We start from the raw sequence: 20,796 nt of genomic DNA on the forward strand, positions 1-20,796 counted from the left end.
TGGGGAAGGGGATCCTCAATCTGTCCACTCCTACCAATTTGATGTCAGTGTCAGTAATAGATGCCCAGATACTAGACAGGGATCACGTGTCAGTAGGAGACCAGCAAAAAGGAATTCCAAGCACTGCTGCCAGTAACTCAGAGTCATCAGAGACCCTACTAAAATGCCTCCATACATCATGCAGCATGGGCAATAAACAAGAGGATTTTGAGATGTGCACACACCTGCAAGGCTTTGATCTCACTGGCATCACAGAGGTGGCTCCTCTGAGCTGCAATGGAGGACACTTTACAAAGGTCAGGTAGAGATGATGAGGAGGCAATGGTGCCTTCTATGCCAGTAACCAGCAGGAATGCATGGAGTTCTACCTAGGGATGGAGGACCTGACTAGAAGCTTATGGGTCAGGATTAAAGGGAGGACAGGGGCAAGGGACATTACAGGGGAGTCTGCTGTAGGCTGTCTGGCCAGGAAGCCCTTCTATAGACAGACAGCAGCAGCCTCATCACAGTCACAAACCCTGGTCCTCCTGGGGGACTTCAACCACTCCCATATCTGCTGGAGGGACAGCAGAGTAGAGCATAAGCAATCCAGGACTTTCCAGGATCATGTTGATGATCATTTCCTAATAGATGTGTTCCGTATTTCACCATCCAGTCAATTAAATGAAAACACCAAACAGAACTCAAGCTGTTATACCTCTCCTTGTCTCCTTGATACATTTCTTAACCATGACAGGTTGCAAGTCCTCTGGTACAAGTGCCAAATTCACCTCCACATTCTGATTATATACACAGTACCAAATGCCTCTCTCAAACAGCTTCCAGCATCAGCATATATAACACTAAATAAAAATAAAATCTGCTGTTTCAGCACAGTGCCCATTTTCCACCGCTTATTTCCTTTCCCTCCCCTCATTTCCTCCCTCCCTTCCCCCTCCCTGTGCCAGGGTTTGTTTTTCATGCCAAGGTCCTCTAGCTGAGACCCTGTATGGGAAGGTAGTTGTGGGAAAGGTTATTAGGAAACTGCCATCTAAACTTCCACCTTTCCGGCTTCCACACCCTCTCCCTCCCTACAAAGTCCCCTCTGTTCTGTTTTAATGCTAATGAGTTCAGAGGAGGTTCCTAGGCTGGAGCAATTCACAGTCTAGACTGTGCCAAAGCACACAGGCACACACCTCTCTGATCGCTTCCTGCCCAAACACAGTCCTGCTGGCTCAACCTTCAAAATGTGGGCTGGGGATTGCAGCTGCTGTGCCAAAGGCAGGCTGAATTTCCAGGGGTGTCAGTGCCACCTACTCCTCCCCTCACAGCTTTATCCTCTTGTGTGCATCCTATTTGCCATATGCCCCTACAGAGGAAAACAAGGGTAAGTCAGAGCTTGGCTGACCTTTAAATCTCTGATAAAATATTACGTAAAAGGGCAGGAGGAACTGAGACGGTGGTTAAGAATTTAATGAGCAAAATTAACATCTTGTTGAGCTTTGGTTGTGCAGCTTAGAAAGACATGCTTAAACTTATACACAGGGTAAACTCACAGGAACTCTATTAAATCAACATAATTTTTTGGCAGAAGTTCAGGTTTACACAGACAAAAGCAAAATCAGAAGCTAGCTTTAGTTGTTCTCTTGCCCTCTGAGTTATTATTCCAAATTTGGTAGTGCAAATGAGAAATCAGAATGCCCCAAACTCCATTAAATTGAGTGCACTTACTCTGGATTTACACCAGTGGAAAATATTAATGAAATAGCCTCTTTTAAATTGTAATAGACTAAACCTCTGAGCTTAACCACCTCTAGCAGTGGTTCACTCTATATTCTACAGCATGAATTTCCAACATAGAATAGACTGAGAAGTTTATCAGTCTCATTTTCATTGATTGTTAACTTCTACTTCAATAAATAGAGATGATCTGTTTTTACTACCAATCAGTCCAGACCAGCGAGGATATCATCCACATATGAGGTTTCTGTTATCTCCTCTGGGTTGAAGAGGAGGGAAATTCCACAATTCTCTTCCCTCACATAAACAGAGTATTTCCTTAGTCAGACAGTGAATTGAAGGCATGACAGTATATTTGGTTATTCACTCACACCCTGTCCTGTCTCATTGCTCAAGTATTCTGATAAGCAGAACAGAAACTACTGCACTGACATCACTGGGCTTAAGAAAACACCACCTAAAATGCTTTTCTCTCCATGTTTCCACTAAAGAAATTATCAGAAATTTTCACAAAATACAGCAAAAAGAATAAGAGAAGAATGAGCATGAGCCTTGCATTGTCTCCTAACAACAAATCATAATTGCATTTAGTATCTCGTTAAGCATTTGTAATCCAAAGTTCTTCCACATCATTAATGTATAAGCCAACAGCTTCACACCAACCAACAAACATGTGCAGCTGTTCCTTTCTATTCAAGATGTAATGCTGAAACACAGCCACTAAAGTAATCCCAATGGATTTTCCATGACTCAGGGATCTCCCTGGACACCTTCCAAACTGCGAAACTGCAATCTGCTTTCCCCTTGTAATTTCCTTTGGAGAAGTTATTCTTCAAGCCTCCACCTAGTAAACTATTGCATAACACTGCTGTGCATGCTGCTAACCTTTTCCAAAGGTTGTTAAGTGTGGGCAGTCTTTCCTTTCCTTTATGTGGTCAACTGCAAAATTAAAAGACGCCCTGAAGTGTTTTCAATGTGAAAATACATAGAATATACAAATGTCAACTAGGGCCTTTTTGCATACACCACTGGGTCTACAGGAAGGCTGTAGAGTCTTGCATTAATTTCTCCCTACTAAAAGAACAGGGCAATATCTATGACAGGAGGCAGGAATAGAGATTTTCTCCAAGTTCTTCAATTACAATACATTTGCCATTGTACTCCTGTACTGCTTATAATCTACACATCCTTCATCTTTTCAGCCTTTTCAATCTGGCTACAATTATGCATTAAACCTGGCCTAAGAAGCATTACTATTCCCTGTTTCACACAAGTGAAAAAAACCACTCACAAATGCATGAATTTAGTTGTGTAAATTTGCAGGGATAGCTAGGAAAATGCAATGTCCTTGAAAAGTTTTCCTCCCATCAAACTTACAGACAGCAAGGTACCTAATGTTAAAAGCTCTGGGTCAGTGCTGTTACAGTGCCAGGTGGAAGGCATCTGTCTGTACTGCCTAAGAATAAAAAACATCAAAACACAGCAGAGTGGCAGTCTGGTGTGATGAGTGACAGAAAAAGCACCTCCTGACACTTGCTTTCCATGTGCTGGTCCCACCTGGTGCTGAAGGATGAACAGAAGGACCTCTGCTGTATTTAGTGACACCAAAAGCTTCTATTTACCTCGTGTGGAGCAAGTGCCAGGAAACTGCTGACCTGAAAACCTTCTGCCCTAAAAAGGTGATACTCCATCCACCTCAGCTGTAGCACCTTGTGCTCTCCACCTTGGAGTCTTGCACACCAGGCAAAGAAGAGGCCATTTCCCTCCAACAATGGAAGAGCAATCCCAAATCACCTCAACAGGTCCCCTAAATGATAAACAACCTTGAGTACTGTTTGAAGATAAAATCCACCCATAGCAGGGCACAGAGACATGACATAATTACAAACCTTTTTCTCCCACTCTCCCTCAGGCTGTATGATACACTATCAGAGCCATGATTATATCTGATATAAATTGTTACTAGGTGAGCAACTACAGAAACTACTCTTAGTCAACATACTAAACACATGATACTTCATTATTGTTATCATCTTCTCCATTCAATTATCTTATTTTGTTAACAGTTCCTCTTAAACTCCAGCTACAGTCTACCTCCCTAAAGATAACTACTATTTGGCGAGACGCATCCCATGCTGTTTCTCAACCTTTTCTCTTCACTGGAAAATTTCACTGCTTTCCCAGCTTCAGGTGAGGAATTATTATAAATTTTTACGAATTTATAAGGTCTTCATTGACAGAGGGATCTCGCTTCCCCTTTCTTGCTGACATCAGGCTAAGTATCAGAACATACCTCCTACAATATCTCATATCTGGCTCTTCCTCTGTAAGCTGAAGAAGAATAGACATCTGTCATTCAAACTCCCTTGATCACCATTCATTCACTCCAAAAGCACCGCCAAAAGATCATCTTGGCCTAACATTCATTCCATATCATCTCCATCTTTGCAATCGGTCTTCACTCTCCCTTCAGCACCACAGGCACTTCATTTGTTGTGTCTTTTTCTTCAATGCTGTGGAAGACACTTTTCCTTCTTATCACCATCTCCTGTTCAGTTACAATCTGGTCAACTTGGTCTTTGCAAGACATAGTACCTTCCTCTTGTCCTTTATCGCACGTGCATTTCTGGGTGGCACCTTGTCATCCCATGTTACCTTTGTTATCAGTTTTATAACAATCTCTCACCTTTCCTTAGCAGATCAAATCTAGATTCAGATACTCTCTCCAGAAGGTGAGGGATGAGGTCTTAATAATAGATTTCTAAGCCATCAAATAAAACTCTGAAAAACATAAGACACTAATAAAGACAGCTAAAGGATAGAAACCACAGAAGGGCAAGAATCATACTCAGAGAAGCCATTCCAAAATGTTTGGGAAAGAGAACATCCCTGTACTGCTGCTGTTTATGCTATTTCTACTGAAGACAGCCCACTAAGCCCTCTAAGTCATCAGGCAAAGTGGCAGGAAATAAATGAGAATGCTGGTGCAATTCTAGAAGGAGGGTAGAAAATTGTCTATTCTGTATCCATCCAAGTATAGCTGGAAAAGCTCCAGAAAGCTGAAATATAGATAAGTTAATTTGATCCTTCCAGCTAGCACATATGACTCCTACTATCAATATCATCTCAGTGTTTTATCACTTCAGCAGCCTTCAGGCTCAATCCACAAAGTTGCTGACACTTTGTTATAGCCATAGGGGAACACAAAAACCATTCAAACATTAATTATGCCTTACTAAGGAAAAAGGCCAGAGTAGAGCTTTATGTTATTTTTTTTTCTTTTTATATTATGCTGCTTGATAACTTGCAGCTATACTAAAACATGAGAATATTAGCAAATCAGGTGATAAAAGTGTTAAAAACACAAGGCCACAAGATTTCTGAACATTAAGCATATCTACCCTATCCATGATTTCAGGGTTAGGATATCATGACAGCTCTCAAGCATTCAGTAGAGGGAAGACATAAGATTGACAATTTAGCATTTCCATCCTCTAGTGGTAGATCTGTTCTTTCCCCTCCTTCTGTATCCCAAGGTACATATCTATTGTGGTCCCAAAATCCAGTACTTCTCCTCTTTTTCCCTAGATGTGCTAGATGCATTTCTTTGCATGTTCCCATGAAACAACAGCACTGCCCTGTTAAAAATGCGTAGTCCTCTGAGAGCTTCCTCAGGCATTTCATGTCTACTGCAAGTAAATCATTCTCAGAACACACCCAGATGTGTCCAACCATGACCACGACCCTTCCCACTTTGCAGAAAGGCAGTCAGTATGCTCTTCTTGGGATATTCAGAAGCCAACAACTACCACAGACACAGAAAATACCACACAGGCCAAATTTCAGCCAATGGAGAATGATGTAACTCCACTACTGTCTTCAGTGAAACTGAACTGGTTTACATTGGGTACACCTGTCCATAAGCTTTCTGGTAAAGCAACAAGATCTACAACACAGTGTATGGCTGTACGAAATCCTTAAAACTGCACAGGTGCTTTGGTAACACCCCCAGCTTCTTCACACCCAAAATCTCACACATAAGACCAGGTCTGGATTTACATTTGTTTACACAGCACTATTGATTCTCAGACACGGAGTGGGAGACCTGGCTCCTGTGTCATGTTCCTCTCCCAGCAGCTGGGTCTCACACATTTGCACAGTGACTGCGGCTTCTTACACAGCTGGTCCAGGAGCTGGGAGCTGCCAACCAGCTGCACCCGCTGAAGGGAGCCTAAAGTGAGAAAGTGGCTGGTGCTGCACTCAGGACCATAAGCCTGTCCCTATCACAGGAACCCAGACGCGGGAGAGCACCTGAAAGGGAAAGCTGTCTCTGCCACAATTCTTAAATGCAATATCTCTTATGGATTTGGGCTTGAATTCAACTACAGAAAGCTTCTTGTAGTGCATTAAAATCAGGGACTCGTGCACATGTATTGCATACAAGACACATGTAAAGGAGAACCAACATTATGAAAAACTTTCTGTGGAGCAGGAAGAAATAAAGAAACATATCCCCTGCATGAATTTTTTTTTAAAAAAAAAGAGAAACCCTGAGTATGCACAATCCTAGACTATGCCGGACATAAAGGAATTTTGCTCATCACTACAGACTTTGATACCATGAAGAGCTTTTGCCTCCTGAGCCTCAGTACCTTTTGCTTCAGAAATTTTAAACCACACAGATGTTTTGCCATTAATATAATAGAAGACACTTGTATCTGAATGCGTGAAAAATATTGATCTGACAACTATAAACTAAGCCTAGAGAAAAGGAAGTTTTTGTGGCTTGGCCACCATCAGTAAAGAAAGTGAATTTCTGCCTCAAAGTTTTGGATTTTTTCTGCTTTCAGAGACACCATCTTCTACTCAGAGGACAATGCCAAGGCTTCTTCCTGGGTACGAGCCTCTTTTCAGGAAACTTCTGCCTTGGTCTCACCAGCAGCATTTTCTTACAACCTCCACTGGTTCATCCTCATTAAGTGCAAGAAAGGAAGTAATAACTGGGGTGGGGAGTCTCCACGGAGCCAAGGCCAGAAAAGCCTCCGAGTCTGCTGAAATCAGAGCTCATAAAATACAAATAAAAATTAAGGACCTCTCCAGCTGTCGATTGTGTTTGGCATTACACTTCCTGACAGACTAGGTAGATTAATTAATTACAGAGAAGCACAGAAGGGATGAGGAATGGGAACAGGGAATTAAATAATTTCCTCTTATGGGAAAAACAGAATAGAGGGACTTTTAAATTATGGTTGCACAGAAATTTGCATTTAGCAACAACTCAAAGCTGCAGGTCAGTCAGAAGCATAATCTGAAACTATGACTTACATGCAGGGCAAGTGACACAGAAAGTAAATCCTTGTATTCAAATGAATCCAGCATTAGGACAGAATGACTCAAAAGACTAACAATTTGAAACTAAACACTCAGATCTTGCTAACATGCATGAACTTAAATGAGAGTAAATGTGGTTATCAATGCACATGACATGCGTTTGGCGGTTGAAGCAAGGACCTAACATGCATTTCTTTCAAGGGGAAACGAAAGGATTTAAATAAGCTTCATACATAGAAGATGCTTTTCTGGAAAGGTGTTGCAGCATACTGGGAGCCAAGAGACAGGACAGGCAACTCTGCATCTCTGCTTCCCAGAAATATTACAAGAGAGCTGGAGGAGAAATAGGGAACTTTCTTCTTCAAGCCCAGCAGCAAACACATTAGAAACAGACCTGATGCCCCCTTGTTCCTACACACATTGACATATATTGTCTATATTCACATGAAAGATCACAGTGGAAGCATTTCTTGTACTTTTTACCACATAAACACTCTTTCAGGTTGCAGAGCCAAAAAAAGGGGCCTCACAAACACTGCCACAGCTAGAACTTGGCAAGCTTGAGTGGGACTGGTGATATATGGGAGTGCTTATTCAATGTGGTGAAGCCTAGTTTTCATCTGAGCTTTATGTTGTATCCATTACACTAAATGATCTGCAAGGGAGAACTAGGCATGAAGGGAACTTGCTACTTCGAAGTCAGCTGTTTGCAGTGGAAACCACTACTACAGTTTAGGTTTGGATCTCATCTCCCTGTAGCTGTTGAAGGTATGTTATCCAGTGTGTGCCAAACTTATGCCTTGCTCAGAAATTGCTTTGCTTCCTTTGACAAAATAAATAAACAAATTCCCAGATACTTCCATGCTTTACCTTTCTATCAATATAAAACTCTTTTCCTTCCTTTTCTCAACTTTCACTCCTCTGGGAAACAAGACAATCACAGAATTTTACTCTCTTTTAAGGCAGAGAAGGAACAGATGTTAAGAGATTTCACAGAGAAAGCAAAGATCAGAATTTTCCCAAACTTTATGCTACTGATCACTTCATCCAGTGCTAATATAAGCATGTCTGTGGTGATCCCACTGTTCCTTTGCCTCTGTGCTGAGAGAATTAGCACAGATACCAGTTATGTGGATGGTTCATGTACTCAGAGAACACTAATCAACTCCCTTCAGCATTCTGGCACTAAAGTGCTTACAAATACTAGCCTGGTGTGTTGAGAAATCAAGAGAGCACCGTAACACACAGAACAGGAGCCAACATCAGCCTACTTCCATAGTTCTATTTCAGGAGAAGATGAAGACATTCATTTATTTAGGAAGGGATTAGTTCACTGCCATTTTTTCCAGCTAGATACCTTGGCTAGTTCATCTTTAATTCAGAAGGTGAGCCAACTTTGACGCTGAGGCATTATATTTCATATAATGAAATCAGAGGTGATGAGATGAAAGACCCAGAGTTGAATTTAGGGCTGTGCCAAGAAGGGACATAGTTCCATGTTCTTGTTCTTGCCCTACTGTTGCAGGGCACTGCATACAGTAACCAAGGTTAGCTTCAATCACAATTCCCAGGATGGGCTGAAGGAAGGACAGAGACCTTGATTCAGCATGTGCTTCTATCTTCATTTAATTGCACTCTGGTAATATTACAGGGAAAATATGGATTTGATTTCAGTTGTCTTATTGTTCAGAAATATATAGCAGCTACATATCCATCTTCTCTACAAAATCTGAGGGTTTGCAATAGACCACAATGCTAGATCTGGAGAGGGAGAGAGAGAAGAGTGTAGGCTGCCTCACCTGAGCAGCAACCTACCTCTCTCAGCAATTCAATGGATGAGAAGAAATTTTAAAAGCAGGCCAAAACAGATGGTGAATAATGGTAAATTTTTCAAATATAGAGAGTTCATAAGTATTTATGCTGCTCCTCAACTCTAAATAAAGTACCTTTAGATTTTATGCCAAAAGTACCTATTAAGTTTTCTTCTGGAAAAGCCTGTGAAGACAGTAAATACCAATATGGACAACAAGCTTTTGTGGACCCAGAAAGTCAACAAAACCCTTCCTTAGGGACTCAGAGAAAAAAAAAAAAAAAGAAAAAAAAACCCAAAAAAAAAAACCCCTGAGAATTCCAAACCGAGAATTTAATGGATTCAAATGCAATGTAAGAGAATGACAGGGAATTCCAGTCAGTATCTCACCTGAGCTAAATGCAAGAATTCTTCAATGGCAGATAAGACCACAAAAGTAAGTAGTAAGCATTTCTCAAATCTTCCCCAGTATAAGAATCTAATGTCCTGAAGGAACTCATTCAAGTTTGGAGGATATAATGATACTATCAACTTTGAAAACCTAAACTCAAAAGACAATTCCATTTCTTCCCCAAGGACCTTGCATCTTAAAATAGAGAACCTTGCACTCCACCTTCTCAAATACCATGATCATCTCACAGTCACTAACAAAACAGAAACAAGAAAAGCACAAATTTTTCACACTGCTCTTTCCTCTGTACTAGCATTCTTCATATTTTTTTTGGTTTTTCTGAATCACTAGCATTTAAGTCACCCTTCTTGATATGGTCTCAATTCCAATCTGGGATCAGGCTGCTGTAATAAGAGATCTAGATGGCAAAATCTTTAGTGCCAAGCTGCACACCACCTTTAACCACCAAGAAGAGTCCAGGATTCTAGCAATGAACACAAAGTATCTGAATCCACTGTGACAAGAATACACTGCTGCTAACAAATATGAACAAGGGCACGGAGAAGCTGTTCCAAATAGATCTTTTTGCCAGCAGGCACAAAACCATTTTGGAGCCTGCCATCAGACCATCACCTGCAGCAGGACTTTACCAATATATGGCAGTATGGAAACAGAAGTGATGCTGGTCACATCAGCCTCGATGGTCAAGTAGGGCCAGTTTTACAATTTGCAAGGTACAGCAGCAATCCACACACCCTGCTGCTCAGAGCTTCTCTCTGTGCTTGTTCAATGAAGGGAATATACTAAAGCCAGCTATTATGTCCTCTTTCACAAAAACAGCCTTTGGAGGACAAAACTTGTGGTCAGAAATATTTTTGTTTGTTTTGTATTTTGTGCATCTAGACTTCGATAAGAACTTACCTGTACTGTTACCACTGCATTCATCCCAAGGCAGTCACTGCCAGCAGATGACCTGAGAGCTGGTACATCATCTCCTGTCTTAGCCCAAACCAAATTATTCCAAATCACCCTAAGCCATCGTTTTCATTCAGACCTACTCTCTGGACATGTTCCTAGTGGAATAAATCAAGATAGAGTTTAGGACCTATCAGGAGTAACTTTTTCTGTTTTAATTTTCTAATTAATCAGACAAGGCAAAAACACAGCATCCAGCTTCAAGTAACACATAAGCCTAGAATTGTTTTTCTGGTTGAGCGGCAACAAGAGCAGGCATTTCAGCTGAAATCAGCATCAGCTTATCATCTCACAGTCACTTCCTTGGTCAGAGTCCAGCCAGGCAGCTGCCAGTACATAGGTGGATGGTCTGGGTACATCTCCCAAACAGAGCAGCTCACACACGTGTATCTGCCTCAGTCTGGAGACTACACAAGCAAGTTTGAAAACTTGGAATGGGTCATTCCTAATTTCTTCCCCATCTCCAAATTCACTTTTCATGGTATTAGTTTAAGTAGCACAACAACAGCAGAAGACATAGCCCTGATCCTCAAAATGCCAGTTTTCCTCAGGGAGGTAGAAACACACTGAATATTTACTAGATTGGAAAATTCATCACAAGGGAGACTTCTCCAGCACAGCTATGCTCAGTTTTTCTTGACATTAACTCTTCCATGGGAAAAATGCCCCAGATTTTAACTGCAACAAGGGAAAAAATAAGTCTTTTAAAAATTCATTCAACCACACCAATGTTTCATTATACCCTTTGCAGAGCAGATGGCAAGATGATGCTATACCCCCTGGGCCTGCTTCAGGGAGCCAACACAAATGCTCTTCTCACTACAGATCTCTGATGATATTGGTGTCATCATTTCACTTGGGGATTTGGGTCAAAAGGCTTTACACTCCAATCTGGTTTTTATATAGTACAAGTGCACCCAGACCAGACCCTAACGGATAAGCAGCAGGGAGCTAGCACACAGCTCAGAGCTCTCTCAGGCACTTCCAGGTCGCTGATTTACACTGGTGCATTTACAGACTGAATCTTTCTAATCCAATTAAAATCTCATCTGAGCTGTCAATACAGATGTAGCCTGGTTTATTTTAGTGTCTCATAGAACATGCATTAATCCAGACCTGTGGACAAACTAGCCCTTCTAGGCAAAGTCTCCATTTTGCCAGCCCAGTTTCCAGCCCAGGTTCTCTCGCACATAAAGCCCTCAACTGCTCTTACATTACCTGTCTAATCAGGAACTCCTATGGACATGCACTGCCATCCTATCTGGCTGCTTCATTAAAATGTGTATGTACACCATTACTCTTCTGAAAAATAGCACTTTTCTCTCCCGTCTCACTTCTCATGCAACGATGGCTGGGGTGCTATCATTAAATATAAGAACTGAATATGATCTGTTTTCGTTTCAATGGCTTCATTTGTTTGAAATGCATATGCCAGTTACAAACTGTCAGCACATTTAATAAGTTATAGCAAAAACCAACAACTCTCAAACTACTGGGGCCAAATATTTTTACAGTTCATCACATATACTTGCCATTAAATTTTGCACCAGAAACATTATAAATTATACTTTTTAATAGACTTCCATAAGGCAGCTGTGAGCTGTTTTGCCACAAGCAAGCACATGGAACACACCAGTATTTGACAGACATAAAACTAGAAGTTAAAAGCATCATTAATACCACCACAAACTCTCAAACTCCCCATAAAACTGATACCCTTCTCAGTAAGCAAAAGCCCAGCAGCAACTCAAGCAGGTCTTTCACTCTAACCCAAAGGTAAACAAGTTCAAGGTTTAGCAAGCCAAGTTCAGGAGCAAAGCACATCTGTTGGTGACGTCTTTGGCAAGGCTAGATTGAATGCTTCAATGGATCCTGGTATTGGAGAGATCTGAACTTTGATACAGCAGTTTGAGCTTTGCATGTGAAAACCAACCATTAAGCAGCATCCAGAAATAAATTGTCAGCAGAGCAGATTACAGGTTATACTCATAGTCTTGAGAGATACCTGTCACCATGAGGAATTCTCCACAGTCAGCTGCATTTTCTAAGAGGGATTCAAGTAGTCTCACATAAAAAGAAAACTGGCCTAAATATAGACCAGAATTTTGTGAAATATTTCTGTAAGAGGATATTCTCCACTTGCAAATTAGTTCAAAGCAAGTAGACTCTTCTGCTGAACACATTATTCTTCCTGAAACAGCTCCAAATCCTATTGACTCATTCCTATGCCCCTGCCACAGAATACTGAAAATCCTAATGGATACTGGGGAAGTGTAAAGTTAATGGAAAAGAAATCCATAACAATTTACTATGTACACAGAAGGCAACTTTCAATTGAGGAAGCCCTTGAGCTGAAAACTGTTAGAGGGTTGGAGAGCATCCTGGAAAAGACCACCCTATGGCTACACCTTATAGGCTTCAACACCTTGTATTTTTCCCTAGCCATTTGCTTTGGACCCCATCTTGAACCTGAAGCCTGGGCTAGGTTGTCAGACCACTGATCTGACAAACTACAGCTGTCCCTGTATTTGATATGACATACCATAGTTGCCCATATACTAACCTCCAACTGCCGATGCAAATGACATGGTTCTTTTCATTGCTATAGTATTTCAAAGCTATGGTCTTGGACAAGAATTTATTGGGCTAATGTTACAAGTGTAACGTAGGAAGACTACTGGCAAATTCCTCTAATGCTGAGATCCAGTATTTTCTGTTCTATTCCTCACCTCAGTTGCACTCCTCAGGCATATACATACTTACAGATATCTTGCTTTACATAAGCTCCAGTCTCAGAATGTTAATGAGAAACCTAATCAGCTGCATCAAATGGGCATCACCTTTACGACACAGTTTGCAAAACAACCCAGCCCTATGACCTCTGCTTGTGTTTTGCATTCCGGCTGAACAAGAAGACAAAGACAGTGAAGTCATTTGATGCCAGGCATGAAAAGCAAGTGTCTGGCTCCTGGAGTCTGCAACATTTACCACAAAAGAAAACAACAAAGTTCATCTGAAATAATTCCTTCTCTTCCTGTTTATGGCTTTTGCTGCAACAGCACCATTTCAAGGTTCAAAGGCAGCCGTGTGATGAAACATAATTAGCATGGTCACCTGATTCTTATACCTCACCAGCAGAATGCTACTCATCAACAAAACCAAATAGTCCCCTACTTTACAGATCTGCAAATCCTAAGATTCTCCACTTCATTACACTATACAGCACATTTTATCCCAAAGTTGTAAACAAGAAATTGACCGTCAGCTCTCTCTAGAGAACTTGAGAGGTTCCTTCTATATGCCCAATTCTACATAGTGCTATGAGAATAAATAAGCACATTTAAACATTTTGTTGTACTTATACCCAGTGCCATTATCATCCATCCTGTCTTTCTCCTATCAAGTAACTAGTCATAAAAGAATGAAAAGGTTTTTTAAAAAGTTTTAACAGAAGCTCTCTAATAAATCCCTTAAATCCTTTTATTACCCCTTTAGAGGGAAAAGTCCATCCATCTCATAAATATATCAATCTGTCAGCAGAAACTTACCACAAGTTCAGCAAATCTGGCATTGAGCTCTTCTGCTGGTGGGATTGGGACAGAAAACTCAAGGAACTGGAGGGGATTATTGTCCTTGAGGTTGATTTCAGGGAGGTCGCTGCCTCCAAAACAACAAAGAAACCCCAACGCATGACGATTCCTCTTCCGGGGGGCCATGATCATGGTGTATGGTGCTATCTTCTAATCATGTTCTGTAGGAAAAACAAAACAAAACCAACAGACGTTAGATTATAAAAAGGACAGTTGAATCTGTGCAGCTCTGTGCAGTTACAATGGCTGTCATTGGAGTAATAGATGGAAGAGGACAGAAGGATCTGATACCCAAAAGAGCAAAATAAACACTTAAGCTAGATAAGGTAGCTAGGCCTTTGTATGGCATTAACATGTTCTTCCATGGCAGTGTAGAATCGCTTCTACCAGTTTTTCTGAAAAGGGTTTACAAACTCAGTCTGGAATTTCCCAGCAGCTACATTTATCAGCAATGCGCAGAAGCCAAGGCTGAATGCTACCACAGAGTGCTGGTATTGGCCTTTTTCTCACTACTATGACAAAGGAAATAAACTATCAGAAGTACAAAAGCATGTATGGGAGAATTTACCCAGAACACATGGAAGAATCTTCCAAAGGTATGCCATTTGATCAAAATAAAATGAACAATGAAACAACCATCAATATTTCACCACTACAGAGCCAGACGACCAAACATTCACTTATTCCTTCACAGCCAGGACTATGACTGTAGGACCATTTTGTCCATCCCATTTTCAAACACATGTAAGTACTCTGGGCTGCTTTATGTATTCAGGGAAGAAAACAGCACAGTGCTAATGCGCGTATTCAGATTTACATTTTAGCTGCCAGATCCCATCTTGACAGGACCTGGCTTGAGGGGCTTTGGTATCAGGAGTGTAAAGGGAGGCAGAAGGAGGCCTGAAGGAGAAGCTGGGAAGTGACTGATTTCACTACCACACAACACCGTTTGTGAGCAGCCCATCCAAACAGGAAGTCTCCTGCCAGCAGTTTGAAAGGAGGGATCTGTGCAGTGCACAGAGAGCCACATATTTTGCCCTTTTAAGGGACTTGTTGTTTGACAGCTTGGGGGCTTATTTGTGTTACATTTTTAAGGACTTCACTTTTTCACTTAATCTGCAGAATAAGCCATATCCTTTGAGAGTAAATAATTAAAGCTTGTTGTGAAGCTGGTCTCCCTGGGCACAGGGCAGGGGAGCAGGAGGGAGGTGGCAGGTGAACCAAACCACAGGATGCTGGGTGCTGTATCAGCAACAGCACAGCTGAGCTTTGTCATCAGAGCAGCTGCTGCCCTAACCTGCCCTACAATGCTTTGGTCTGTTTGCTTGCCAGAACAAGGCTGCTTTGAGCTTTCATAGAGACTGAGTAGCTGTGCAAGGAAAAGCACCTTCGGGACAGCAGTTACATAGTGGGACTTAACATACAGAGCACAGCCAGCTCTCCAGGGATGTTTTGTGCAGAAATTGGCATGTTCGCTTAAAAAAAACCAAAAAACAACCTAAGCAACAAACAGCAGCCAAAAAAAACGTCCAAACCTCTACCCTTATGGCACTATGTGTTGGCAGGAATCACCTGCCCTACTCGATGCTGGGATTAATTTATACAGCACATTCTCTTATGCATTGGAGGGGCATCAACTGCAACCCTCATGCAGCTGAAAGAAAAGCAGGCTGGTAAAAAGTACTGTCTTCTGGCATGCCTACTATGCTTTGCTCTCCATGCCAGCTCTGCAAGGGGTGTTATGCCCCAGCAGGATTCACTAGAGCAGGATGTTGCTGGCTTCAAAAGCCCATTCATAAAAACATTGGGTTCTCACTAGGAGATGCCAAAGGTCAACCTAAAACTGAACTGGTCATTGACACAGCTTCAATCAGCAAAACCAAAATGCCCTCAAATCTATCACAATGATGTGCATGGCAATTTGTGTTTCCTCTCAATAGTGGACACTTAAGAGATTCAGCTGCTAAAAGATTTCACAATACAGCCTTGGAACTTAAACTTGTACGCTACAGACCATCTTCTCAAGTATTATATTTCAAGTGCAATGCCCTTTAAGGCAACCTGGTCATTACTGAGATTAAAACCAATTAGTTTGTCAAAACTCTCTTTTGGAAAGAACTGAATTCAATGAGACAAACCTGATTTACATGCAATACAGCTACATTTGCATCAATTCAGTTGCAACCAACCTCTGGCCCACTGTCTAAAGGCTTCCCCACCAACCATCAAAGGACCAGCATTCTCCAGGGCATGGACAATGAATCCTCCTTGGAAAAACTGCCTGAGCCATTGGAGTGATAGGACCATAACAACCTTCCTTATGAGCTCAGGTCAAGACCCTGGAATAAACTTCACCAAAAGAGGTACCTTACCGGGAAATGAGAACTATGTGAGTGGATGTGAAGCTCAGCATCTTCTACAGGGTAAGTACAGTCCTGGTCTGGCTAGCACAGGTTGTCCTGCACTGGAATTTTATTACTTGGCTTTCATCTTAAGCAGGTTCATCTAAGAGCTTGTCAGGCTCCAGGCTTTCTTCATCTACAATGTAGAGAAATACCCAAGCCAGTGCTTATTACTGTGATTTTTTTGACAGAATCTGCAGTTCCTTGGGATCCACATTTGTGAAACTCAAGGCTACTTAATTTTTACTACCCTGCAAAAATATGCAGAGCTCACAAGAAGAGTGAGCTGGCTTTCACAAAGCATTATTCCATCGAACAACTCCTACTCCTAACACTGGCATTTTCCAGGTCCATTTATAAGCAGCAGGCATGAGATTCATACTAACATAGAGGGGTAAAATAACACTTTTGTATTGCTTTCACACTGTAATTGTGTCGATAGGTGAGCTGTCTAGATGCTTTCAAAATAAGAACAATTGAGAACTGCTACAGAGGGATCCAGCAGAGATATTTTTATTTTAGAATCAAATCACTGAAGGAATGAATGAAAGAAATTTCTAAGTTGGAGCACTGTCTCTCTAAAATTAAACCTGCCAGTAAAGTAGATGTCCTTCAGAATCCTGTTAGTTGCACTCTTTATGCTATTTAATAACTAATTAAAGCTTTTTTATTTTTGTTGGTGATCAACAAAATAAACATTTTCTAATTATCTCCAAGTTAATAAACTTTTCCTTTCCTCTCTCTCTTTTTTGCCTTTCCCTTCTCAAGAATCAAATCTGGGGAAAATGTGCTTCTAAATAATGAGGAGGGTGGGAGACAACAAAGAAAATGAAGAAAAGAGCAACTTTCATTTTTCTGAGTGGTAACTGACTGCAAAGGTGACATAAAAAATTATGAAAATAACAAAAAGTGGGGTGTTTTGTTCTAATAAAAGTTGTATTGCCTCTCAACTTCAGGCAAGAAACAATGAAACGTGCAATTATGTATTTCTATATATATATACACCCCCAGTGAGAATCAATAGGAAATCTCTCTCTGGAGAGAATCCCACTATTGCACATAACTCGCTCCCACAGCTCTTCTCAGTTCTACTGCTTTGCCCTTTTACACAACACAAACAAGTTGCTGTCATTTCAACAGCTAACCACACACCCGCTCCTCACAGCAATCCTCTCCTGCTTCCCAGCCCCATCTGTGGTTCGGCTCAGGTCAGGAGTCACAGCCTGGAACTCTGCCCAAGGTCTAATTATAACAACGTCCTCTTCCTCTGACAGGGCCTACGTGTTCATTTCTAAACCATTTGGCCCAGTGACCAAACATAATTTAGCTAATGCAATTTTTTCAACCCTTATCAGAAGTTTTAGCCACATGGGATCAGATCCATGCTAACTGCAACAAGGATCCTCTTTCAATTGCTTTCTAAATTGCTTCATAAGCCTCACTCTTCTGTTCATTCTCATCTCAGAGATTGTAATTTTCATGCCAACATATGCTAAAATAAGCAACGTTCCACTAAAAGTAAGACACCTGAAACAACTGCTCTGCCAGCAGCTCTCCTGTGCAAGACAGCTGATTATTGTAGATTTTGTCTCACTGTTCTGTCCTTCAACACACCTAACAGCCAGAGCATAACTGTAACTAAAATAGAGAAAATTACTTTTTTATCACCACCTTTGGATAAAGGGAAGAAAGAGAACTCCGTGGGTAACTAAACACACACAGTCATGCAAAAACAGTTCACAACATAAGGAAGCATTAATGGTAAACACATTCAGAGCTGTATCTCTACTGATCAGCAATAGACACACGATGCCAGTGGATGTAGCCATAGCTCTCACCTGAGTGGGGAGCATGGGACTAAACCAGTATGATGAAGAATCACTGCCCCACACTAGCTTATGCTAACAAGAAAGGAAATAAAGTTAATAATTTCCATTTCCCTGTAATTTATCTATCTTTGTGGCACGATAAAACATATCCATGTAACATGTGATCACTGATGTAGAAAAAAATCTAAAGTCAGAGCTGTTTAGAACACAAACCAACTCACCCACAACCCCCAAATCCAAGTTAAGACTCCAAATTATTAAACTATTAAATAATAAACCATGAGAACTTCCCAGTATTAAAACAGTTCCCTAGATCATCACTTACTGATGATGAAATGGAGAAAATAATAAACATGCTCAAAACAGCCTGAATGTAGATACTGGATAAAGGGAAAGGGCTTCCTACTGATCCTGTGCTCAGTTCCCTGGACCACATTGCTTCTTCAGTACACAGATGGTGAAATGATGAGCTTCATGGCATGATTTAATTACCATGGGAATTTTCCATGGATGTCACATGTAATGTGACAGATGTCAGATGCACTATATGGCAATTGCAGCGGGGGGGATGGGGGAAGGAAGCAGACAAGCAATCCATTTGTTGCACATGTAATAATAACCCAACTCCTTTGTTTTGGATTTGTCACCATACTAAGGAGCCTCCTGGTCTCCAGTGCACAAAACAGCAACAAAAAGCCCCGTCCTCTTAAAATCCACAAAGTTAAAACCTTATTTTTCAGGGAAGCTTCCTGAAGATCCATGGACACCTGCCTGTTATGTTGGACAGGAAGACATCGGATTCAAAACAAATCAACAGATTACTGGATACGATCTGGAAAAGAGCAGGGTCCTGTGCAGCAATGGCTACTCAATCCCAATCATGGCCCACACTGAAGTTTCCACTACAAGAGAGAGGGCAGCTCAAATAATGCTGTGTATTTTGAAGCCAGTTCATGGATTTTCCTTTTCCCAACACATTGAAGTAAGAGTGCAGAGCTCTTGGTGTTTCTGAGAACTTTGAAAGTCAGTCCAGAAACTCACTTCTCGTTTGTTTTACACACCTTTCCATTAAAAATAAGATGGCTGTTCATTTCAAAGCATTCCACAGACCTAAGGATTTTCTCCTATTATATATATATATATATATTTATTTCATTTTTATTCATTTATTTGCCTCAGAAATAAGTCCTGAAATAAGAGAAAAGGCAAGGGCTATTTGAAGGCTGTCAGGTGTAACTATATCTGTGAACCTACTTACTGCAACGTGTCTGTCAAAAATCTCTTTATTTTTAATACTTTAAGGATGCTCAGGATGTGCTGGGTGACTAATGACCACTAATGTTAGTCTGTTAATACCCACAAATCCACTACGTCTCACCTTATACCAACTTATCAACACAGAACAACAACAACAAAAAAAAAGAAAGCTAAAGAACTGTAAGAAACTTCTCTTCTGAAATATTAATTTGCAACACTTTCTCTGCCTTCACCTAAGAATGAGGGGAAAAATAACTCTACAGAAAAATAAATAAACAAAACCAGCAACCAAACAAAAGAAAACAGGAAAAACTATACCTGCAGGTTCTTTGTGTTTCTCCTAATCATTAATCTATCCAAACTGTTTTCATAGGAAAACTATTTTAAAAGAGTCAAGATTCAAAACACAAAGCAAAGAGAGCAACAGAGCAGTTAAAGTCAGTGTCATGAACCTGGTTAGTAACAACTATTTTTTTACACCTTATTTCTCACCCTTTAATGAAGTACAGATTAATAATTTTCTATGCTTAAGTGAGCTGACCAAACAACCTATTCATTCTTTCACCTGCTAAGAAGTTATTTTATTTTTGCAAAGGTACTATCACTGTGTCATAGTTTCCTATAACTATGACTTCACACAGGAATGTGCACAGTCAAAACTAATCTGTTCTCCTAGACACCAAATGCTGAGTCTTAATTATATTCTTGCATCTCATTTATATACAAGTAAATCTATGCATCTTTCACATTTCTGAATGGTGATATGACTACTACAGCTCAGACTGCAAACAAAACGAAACTCGCAGCCTGTTTATCCAGGATAAGTATGTCCCTCATCCCTTCAGTGTCTGATCGTACTGCAGATTTGCATTCTAATTTATCAATTCCTCACCAAGGCATGCTTGCCAGCAATTCAAACCACCATGGTGGTGGAATGAACAGGGTTGCATACTGCCTAAAAATATAATCAACCTTTCTGGTTTGCATGAAGTAGTGTGGAGTCCTGTCCTTCTCTCCTTATCCCTCCCCATACTACTTCCAAGTTCTCTGGTGTTGCAGCACTGCAGTTTCAGTAACATTTACATTGCCTTTCACTTCCTTCTCAATGAAAGTCACTGCTACCAAGATAAATTTTCTTGTCTTCTTGACCATGAACCACATTTGTTGTATTCATATACCTCACCAAAGATTACCCATTCCCTTCTATTAAGAAAAAAAAAGCTGCTTGTAGTCTTAGTTCTCCCTTTCTTTCTTTTCTACCAGTTTCATTCTCTACATTTTCACTGTTTCATTCTCTACATTTTCACTGTTTCATTGCAATAGCTTCATTTTTTTCATGACAGCTGTTAGAACTGAAATGGCTTCCTGTAGCCACTTCCTATGCTCACACTATTAAACCTTTTTTTTTAAGGCAGATATTGAAGATAAAAATACTTCTAAAGAGACACCTACTGCATGACACAAGCTGCAAAGACCGCATCACATTTCACAT

The 20,796-nt window shown here is 40.7% G+C and overlaps 1 protein-coding gene across 9 annotated transcripts in view; it reads right to left on the minus strand.

Annotated features, from left to right (window-relative positions):
* Positions 1-20,796, minus strand: part of DAAM2 (dishevelled associated activator of morphogenesis 2) — a 204,453-nt gene that overhangs the window by 106,405 nt on the left and 77,252 nt on the right. For 8 of the 9 annotated variants that reach the window (XM_064414530.1, XM_064414537.1, XM_064414529.1 and 5 more), the window contains one exon: positions 13,775-13,977. In XM_064414530.1, the coding sequence (XP_064270600.1) occupies positions 13,775-13,948 (174 nt within the window). In that variant the 5' untranslated portion in view covers positions 13,949-13,977. Of the gene's footprint in view, positions 1-13,774; positions 13,978-19,796; positions 19,819-20,796 lie in introns of those variants that run through there. The other variant, XM_064414536.1, reaches the window with a different exon arrangement.

Source organism: Passer domesticus, chromosome 3 (assembly GCF_036417665.1).
Source record: "Passer domesticus isolate bPasDom1 chromosome 3, bPasDom1.hap1, whole genome shotgun sequence".
NCBI classification, from domain to species: Eukaryota; Metazoa; Chordata; class Aves; order Passeriformes; family Passeridae; genus Passer; species Passer domesticus.